This window comes from Ylistrum balloti, unplaced genomic scaffold (genome assembly GCF_031769215.1).
Source record: "Ylistrum balloti isolate Yb309-2 unplaced genomic scaffold, AGI_CSIRO_Ybal_v1 Utg369664, whole genome shotgun sequence".
In the NCBI taxonomy this organism is placed as follows: domain Eukaryota; kingdom Metazoa; phylum Mollusca; class Bivalvia; order Pectinida; family Pectinidae; genus Ylistrum; species Ylistrum balloti.
Window position 1 is genome coordinate 415,515 of NW_026781913.1, and position 8,694 is coordinate 424,208.

Here is an 8,694-nt window from a genome sequence, read left to right on the forward strand (position 1 = left end):
TGACATAAAAATTGAGACTGGTAGCTAGTTATATACCTACACTCAGAATTGGTGGTAATGCATGTAAGTGGAATGCTCAATGCAGGCTCTTGAAGGCTTACAATAAAAATTCTAAAATGTGCTACTATTTTATAATCATGTATCACTTAATTGGAGATAGTCATAAGTACACTAAGGCTACATCTCTGATCTGGTAGTTAATTCATAATAGATATATAAATAATTCATTTTTTAATCAAACAAATCTATCTCAAATCATTACTTCTTTATCATAATATTTGATCTGGTATATAATAATGGTGCAATGATCCATCAGTATATAAATAAGAGTCACAAGAACTTATAGCAATTATCATCTTGTCAAATTTGTTATAATGTAATAACTGTCTTAGTGTAAGGGTGCTAATTTCCTTGAAAACTGACAATTTTTTGCTACTGTCATTTCCTTTTCAGTGCATGAATGCATGTGTAAATATATCTTCTACTCAACATGAGCCACCAATTGGATAGTTTGGTAACACCCAGTGTTAACTCCTTCCATACTGTCAATTCTGGTAAGCGTAATTGGAAATGGTTCTCCTGCTGGGTTTGTGATGAAGATTTGTTGCTCGCCGCTACTACTATCATCAACCTTACATTGTGCTGTGCTCATAGTGTTCTCAACATGCACAATGTTTGGTATCACTTCGCCATCACCAAGTTCCTCAAAGTTTATTGTTTCTCCTGGAACCACACTTTTTTGATAGTCATTTAATCTAAACCTCTTTTTCGGCAATTCTCCCTCTCCATGCTGTTTTAACATGTGGTCTTTGAGCTTGTCGTAGCGGGTTGTGGAGAACACACATAATTTACACTTATATTGACGTGTATTTGTGTGAAGTAACATATGTCTCTTCATATTTTTCACCAAAGAAAAACTTTGTCCACATATTTCGCACTGGTGAGGTTTTTCATGGGTATGTGTTAACATGTGATATTTCAGGTTTTGTCGCTTTGTTGCTTGAAATGTGCAACCCGGAACTTCACACTTGTATGTGTTACCAGTATGTATCAGTCTGTGTGCTTTCAGCTGGCTCTTGTGTGCTGTGGTGAACCCACAGATATCACAAAGATGGTCCTTTGTTTGACTGTGAGTAATCATGTGGTTCTTCAGTGCATGCTTCCATTTAAAGCCAGCATTACACTCTGTGCAAACAAATGGCTTATTGTCTAAGTGTTTTGGAAGATGAATATTTAGTTGAGTTTTCGTTTTGAATTTGGTTTCACAAAACTGACAAAAATATGGATATTGTCCAGAATGTTTTTCCAGATGTTCTTTCAGGATTTGTTTGTCATCAGCTTGGAAATCACAGAAACTACACTTGTTGGCCTCATGCAAATGGTTTCGATGGTGATTAGTTAGAACTTTAAGCCGAGGAGTGGTGAAGTCACATTTGTCACATTTGTATTTCGAGCTTGCATTCATATGGGATGAGCGATGTCGTCTGAAATGATACATGACTTCAGAATTGTAAGGGCAATCCTGGCATTCATAGACTTCTCTCCCAGATTTAGTTTTAGAAACATTGTAACAAACCATGGGACTGTCAACATAATTTTCAAAATATTTTGGTCGTTTGCCACGAACTCTTCGTATTGGTCGACCATCTGGTGTGCTTTCAGGTACATCTTCATCTATGTTCGTAGTTTCAAATTTGTCTTCATCATATGTCAGTATTTCTGACTGGATAGCATCTTTAAACACATCTTCCTCAGTCTCTGAATTAACTTCCTCCTTTTTATGATTTTGCTCATACACGTTCTTCAACGCTGTCCCTTCCTTCAATTCATGTTGATCAGATTCTTTTGGAATATCTAGTGGTGCGATGGCTTCCGTTTTCCTAGGTCTACCTCTTTTCCTTTTTACTAATGGTTTCGGTGGTTGTTCAAGGTTTTCATTTGTGCTGCTTGGATCGGGGTCAATATGATGGGAGTATGTCACAGTTGTCTGAGTATTTGCGTCACTTGAACTGGCTTGAGTTTCTTTTGAATTCACACTATCTTCCCCTCGCTGGAATAGATCACAGAATTCCAGGATTTTGTTCATTTGCATAATTTTGGCGATTTCCAAAACAGGAGTCAAAACATTATAGTTCAAGAGAATACTACTTGTGTACATGTAATCTACCACTCTGTGCACAGCGTCTCCGTATCCACTATCTCCATCACTACCATCAATGTGAATTTCGATGATCTGGGGATTTTTTTGGGAAAATGCCCGTGGTGAATCCTGCCCCAGCCCAAGGAAGGACGCAAAATAAGGACTTGCTGCGGCCAAAACATTTGAATGGGCAAATATTTGATCACCACATACTTTCAGGATGACATCACAAAACCTTGATTCACTTCTCTGTCCATTCAATTCACTGAGTATCGCCGAAAGCTGATTTTCATCTCCGAAGGACGCCTTCCTGTCTTCTCCTGACGCCATTTTGAAAATGACAACGGAATTTCATTGCAATTCAATTGGAGGAAAATATTTTAAGTTCTTTAAAAAATGTGTTATATACATATAGTTACTTATTTTATAAACCGAGTAGTTATTACTCATAGAATAAGTAGGAGAAATGATTTGAATTCCTTTAACTTAGGGAAATTATGTTTAGCCACATTGACCGCTCCCATTTCAATCCATTCGAATCTACTTTCGTTTTTGCGAGTTTTGGATAATAAGCCTAAAGGTGTTCCGAAAATATACTAATCGTAGAAAAGGAGTTATCCCCTGAGTTAACAAAATATAAACTTCCTGTTTCTGCTGTCAGATGAGAACAATGTTGACATTTGTTTATATTTGTACACTTTCCTAAAAGTATGGCTTCTCTTCTGAGGAAGGACCAAATGAAAAATAATTTGGAGAGGGCATGCATTCATCGAGATGATGTCCAGGATCTCGTGTTATTGGATGAAAGTGATGCTTTTCCTGAAACAAACCTCACTCTGGAAATAGAAGACAAAGAGGAAGATGCAAAAAGTGTGTGTCAAGTATAAGTTTTGGACAGCGCCAAATTTTGTGTAAATGTTGTGATATTTATTTTAACACAATCCAAAAGATTAGGTATGGAAATTTCGGAGGAATTTAATATCGCCTTAGACAGTGAAAAGCCCCCTCCTAGCACTGAGGAAGTTTGTCTAGGGCCAACGAAAAAACATGGACTAAACCTTGTGTGTGTGTTTCCCACTCATGAAAAATATCAAAGTTTAAAACTTGATGAACCATATCTTCATATTTTTATTTGTAACCTTTTTGTCACCTTTCTCAATTTTGTGCACTCTATTTCTAAGTTTTAAATAATAAATACAGTAGTGTTTACAACTATGATACGTCTTCAAACATTTCAAATTAAAGAAGTAAATACCACACCTTAAGATGCAACACAATTATTAAAGTTGACCAGCCTATACAATGCAGTATATTTTTTTTCACATTATACATTATATATTCACAAGTATACCAGAGTTGTTCCTGAATGGAACCACAATGTACTTTAGGAGCAAATTATATTTTCTTGGCAAATTACTGCTTTTTCATTAATGAAATGAATGAAATAATTAAAACAGTGAGGAAATGGCTCATATTATCAGATAAAGACCTTTTATTTCACTGCTAAACATTTAGTAAAGAGACATGTTTGATATTTAAAGACAAAAAAACTTTAATTGACGTTGAGGTGCACAATGATGCAGGGACTGGGTATGAAGATACATATGTGTAGGATCTAGCTAGTTACATATTGGTACTACAGTGATGAAATGTGTTTCATACAGTAAACAGTTCAAGAGATATATACATAGATAGACTGTTAAACATAATATTCTATTATTGTAGGCTTGGCCAGCCCTGCAGGATCAGTGTCATTTGAAGGTGATTTCCCTGGGACAGGCATGGTTAGTTTTGATGTGATATCAGCGGATAAAATCAAAGATGGGCGCTCAAGCTTTGTGGTAGGTACATGTTCTTTGAAACATATTAAAAGTTCTCATAAATATCTACACATTATTTCAAAGATGTAACCGTGGTAAAAATACTAGCCTCAATTTAAATGTAACTTTCGGCAAGAGAGAACTTGTCTTTAGCCATTCTGTTGAGTGTAAGACTATTGAATCAGATGTCCTGGGTTAGAGTCCTAGCTGAGACATTGATATAAGTTCTTTAGTGATACTCCAGTGTACTGATATATATCTAATACAGCTCCTTATATGTATTTACTTGTGTTGTGCTTAAATCTGAATCGGCTTAAAATTCAATAGTTTTTTTATCTCACCTGGTGTGAACAACCAAGGATAGGGGAAATGGAGTAAATTCTGTAAAAACCTAATCCTGCTGATTCATTCTTGGGTGAAAGGGAATTAATTTTGTGTAGATGGTGATTATTGTTCCTCTGGGGCAGGATGGGCAGCAGTAAATAGGGGAAATGGATTCAGGTGTTTTCAATACTTTTCCTCTAATTTAAATCAATCAGTTTCAGCAAACTAAACCAAGTGAGTGATACAGGCCCTATAGTCCTCTTGTTTGAGCGATACTCCATTTTTAACTGTACTAAAACTTTTCAGCTCCTTATTGATACTTCAGGTGCACTAATTCAAAATTAGATTTTCCAGTTTGTGGTACATATGTTACTCACATGTTGCTAAAATTAGATACTGATGTTCCAGGTGTGTTAAGATCTGATACAGCTCTACAAAAGTGCACATGCTAATATAGAATGCAGCTCCATACATGTTAATATCTGAGGTACCTGACATGTGGTGTTATTAAGTTTCATCATGTAAATGACCTTGACCTATTTTCATTGCCAAAGTGGTCAATATGTTGACCTAATATTTGATCAGCATATTTGATAGAGTGCTATATATTGAATTTTTCTCAAATGAATTACCTTGACCAATTTTTTAAGGCCACATGTGTCTAATATGTGAAAAAAATTTTGATGATTTTAAGTTCAAGTTTTGTCAACCCCAGCTGATTACTGCTAATTGGCCAGTTAAGAAACAAAATGTTTTTGATAAGTTTGATAAGATCAAGATACTGATGATGCCTTGTTTCTTCATATGAATGACCTTGATCTATTATAAGGCCTCTATTGCATGTGTTAAAAACTTTTAAGAATTTTATATAAGACCTAAGGTAATATTTGATGAACAGATACAATGTACCTGAGATAGAACTAACTGGTGTTGGGCCTTTTCTTAATAGATATGGTGATTTATATATAAAAGAAAAATGGAATTCAGTTTGAAGATCTTTTTATTTAAACACCTTATATGACTGTTAGGTTACTAGCTAGCTGTGGTTGGTCACTATTTCAAGTTCATTGACTGAAGTCTTCTGATTGCTATTGTTTGGTCACTGTAACATTCAGTCTTCTACTGTTTGTCCACAGTCTCCTGCTGATTCTAAAATTCAGAAAGTTGGTTCATTGATCGTAATCCAGCAAGTAAAGATTGAAATTCCTGAATTGCCTATAGCTAGTAATTGTTTGCCTTTGTTGTATTTGACAGAAGTACACAATATTGGTGAGCAGTCATAACAAGATTCAGAAGGTTCCTGGTACTGTGGAGAAAAGATACTCTGATTTTGAAAAATTGAATGTGTGTCTTCGTAAACGTTTTCCAGACCTGATGGAGGAAGTATCATTTCCAGGAAAATTGTTGATGGGTAACTTTAAAAATGAAACAATAGCTCGTCGAAGTCGTGCCTTTGAACAGTATCTTACTCACCTTTTCTCTATACATAAGGTCAGATTCTCGCCTGAATTTGTCTCATTTTTCTATGAGGAAGATCTGAGAGAGGGTTATGCTGCCATGGAGAGGGGATGTTACTCTGATGCTATTTCCATTTTGGAAAAGTGCCTGCCAGTTCAAGAGAAGTTACAAGGCGACTGGCATCCTGACGTGGTTGGGACACTTTGTAGTCTTGTGATTTGCTATCATGCCATTGACAAGATCAGCATGGCACTTAAGTATGCAGACTCTGCTCTTTTATGCCTTCAAGGCAATAGGAGTGATAAACATTATCTCCCTTTGCTGCACCTCGATATTTATTTCCACTGGATGCAGGGAAAGGACAAAGCTCATCTGGAAGCTAGTCTAGCCCAGCTCCGTAAGGATGGCATTAATACCGAAAAAGACATCAATCTGAAGGCCGTGGTACTGGACAGGTTTAAAAGTTGACATTCCGTTTGTAAGATATACCGTAAAATCAGAATGTTTTGTGAGGCTCAGTTTTGGCGGTTTTCATTAAATGACTATTTCATGGACATTTGAATTCAGTGATAGATAGAGCTCAATAAATCTGCATCTACTAGTATTAACAGTTCATAGATCCTTGTAATGTGGATGATGATGAAGCTGTGTGATTAACTGTCTTAATACATGTTAAGGATATACAGGCAATATTGTGGCTTACTGATGAAAATTGTTACTTTAAACACATTCTGAATGTTTGTTAGATTATTTTCAATTGTCAGTATCTGTCATCAGAGGAAAACCAGTGTTCTTGATTACGTCTCTGGTTGGTTGGCAGGTATATGGTCCCATGTCAGGATCTAGATCTCTTTCAAGAGCTGAATAGTATACTCCCTGGCAGGGATCATGGAAATATATAACTTAGCAAAGCAATGGTCATTTCATGAACCTGACAAAAGATTGGAATAGGTGCCAGTTATTTCATGAATTAGTTTTTCCTGCTGGTTTGAGTCACTAGAATGGTGCTTTTGCTGTGATTTTTAGCAGTATGTTAAGTTTTGTGTTCAATAATAGGAGAGTTTTACCTATTTTTCACTCCAGATCTGGAAAATTTATTGAACATTTGCTTGATAATAGTTTGCATATATGATACATGTATATATATATATATATATATATATCATTGTGTTCGATCTGTTTCTTAGTCGTGGCTGGAATTGTGAGAATTCTTGTCGTTTCGTTTCTACAGCTGTAAAATGACACAAATGATAATATATATCTGGATTAAACTAGTTACATTGTTTACATTGGTAATAAGTATGGACTCTCATTGAATCAATAAACAATTACAATGTGTATAAATATAGTCATCTGATTTGCATAATAGGGACAAGAAGCAATAATGTTGCCCAATACCTCAGAATTTTGTGCTTTAAACTAATCAATGTTTTAATTATCTGTTAATCATATATTGAGATTATAGTCAGTTTATTGTCTGGATGCAACACATGGTATACTTGGACCATTTTTATTTCCATTCTTAATAGAGAGGTTTCTGATTACAAAAAGTCGTTTTACATAGAAGTGTGTTTAGTAGGACACAATTCTGTTGTACTAAATGGATGTAATAGACATTGATAGGGATTGTAGATCTGTAAAAAAAGTCATCGAGAAGTGGAACAAGATGCGGGACTGGATTAATTGGTGTGAAAGTAAATAAACTATTTGTCCTACCCTTACTGGACATAGAGCTTGGTCGGTGTGATAGTAAATAAACTATTTGTCTTACCCTTACTGGACATAGAGCTAGATTTGTTTGATAGTAAATAAACTATTTGTCTTAGCCTTACTGGACATAGAACTTGATTTGTTTGATAGTAAATAAACTATTTGTCTTACCCTTACTGGACATAGAGCTTGATTTGTGTGATAGTAAATAAACTATTTGTCTTACCCTTACTGGACATAGAGCTTGGTCGGTGTGATAGTAAATAAACTATTTGTCTTACCCTTACTGGACAAAGAGCTAGATTTGTTTGATAGTAAATAAACTATTTGTCTTACCCTTACTGGACATAGAGCTTGATTTGTGTGATAGTAATTTAAATATTTGTCCTGACCTTCCTGGACATAGAGCTAGATTGGTGTGAAAGTAAATAAACTATTTGTCCTACCCTTACTGGACATAGAGCTAGGTTTGTGTGATAGTAATTTAAATATTTGTCCTGACCTTCCTGGACATAGAGCTAGATTGGTGTGAAAGTAAATAAATTATTTGTCCTACCCTTCCTGGACATAGAGCTTGATTGGTGTAAAAGTAAATAAATTATTTGTCCTACCCTTCCTGGACATAGAGCTTGATTGGTGTAAAAGTAAATAAACTATTTGTCCTACCCTTACTGGACATAGAGCTTGATTGGTGTGAAAGTAAATAAACTATTTGTCCTACCCTTACTGGACATAGAGCTAGGTTTGTGTGATAGTAATTTAAATATTTGTCCTGACCTTCCTGGACATAGAGCTAGATTTGTGTGAAAGTATATAAACTATTTGTCCTACCCTTACTGGACATAGAGCTAGGTTTGTGTGATAGTAATTTAAATATTTGTCCTGACCTTCCTGGACATAGAGCTAGATTTGTGTGAAAGTAAATAAACTATTTGTCCTACCTTACTGGACATATTTGTCCTACCCTTACTGGACATAGAGCTAGGTTTGTGTGATAGTAATTTACATAGAGCTAGATTTGTGTGAAAGTAAATAAAGTATTTGTCCTACCTTACTGGAGGTAGAGTTCGATATTTCATGGAATAATTAAGATAGTGAAATGACAGATTCAAAGTTTCATAATTGAGTATTGGTAACAAATCAGTTTACTTTTAGAAATAGGGAGATTATATGTTGAATTTTTAGATATTTAATGTGTACTTGTCCTTTTGTCATAACGTTTCTTACATTTCTGTTAACAAG

The 8,694-nt window shown here is 35.2% G+C and overlaps 2 protein-coding genes across 2 annotated transcripts; one reads left to right on the forward strand and one right to left on the reverse strand.

Moving 5' to 3' along the window:
- Positions 1–289: 289 nt before the first annotated feature.
- Positions 290–2,470, reverse strand: LOC132559761 (zinc finger protein 415-like). Its single transcript, XM_060224389.1, has one exon. The coding sequence runs from the start codon at positions 2,468–2,470 to the stop codon at positions 482–484; it is 1,989 nt and encodes a 662-aa protein (XP_060080372.1). The 3' UTR covers positions 290–481.
- Positions 2,471–2,808: 338 nt separating this feature from the next.
- LOC132559677 (sorting nexin-20-like) lies at positions 2,809–8,388 on the forward strand. Its single transcript, XM_060224298.1, has 3 exons — positions 2,809–3,010; positions 3,866–3,981; positions 5,539–8,388. Exons 1-3 carry the CDS (start codon positions 2,851–2,853, stop codon positions 6,208–6,210), a joined length of 948 nt encoding a protein of 315 aa, XP_060080281.1. The 5' UTR covers positions 2,809–2,850; the 3' UTR covers positions 6,211–8,388.
- The last annotated feature ends 306 nt before the right edge of the window (positions 8,389–8,694 follow it).

Coding starts and splice junctions, on each gene's coding strand:
- LOC132559677 (XM_060224298.1), top strand. CDS start 2,851: ATGGCTTCTCTTCTGAGGAAGGACCAAATGAAAAATAATTTGGAGAGG. Junction 3,011..3,865: donor CAAAGAGGAAGATGCAAAAA/GTGTGTGTCAAG, acceptor CTATTATTGTAG/GCTTGGCCAGCCCTGCAGGA. Junction 3,982..5,538: donor ATGGGCGCTCAAGCTTTGTG/GTAGGTACATGT, acceptor TGTATTTGACAG/AAGTACACAATATTGGTGAG.
- LOC132559761 (XM_060224389.1), bottom strand. CDS start 2,470: ATGGCGTCAGGAGAAGACAGGAAGGCGTCCTTCGGAGATGAAAATCAG.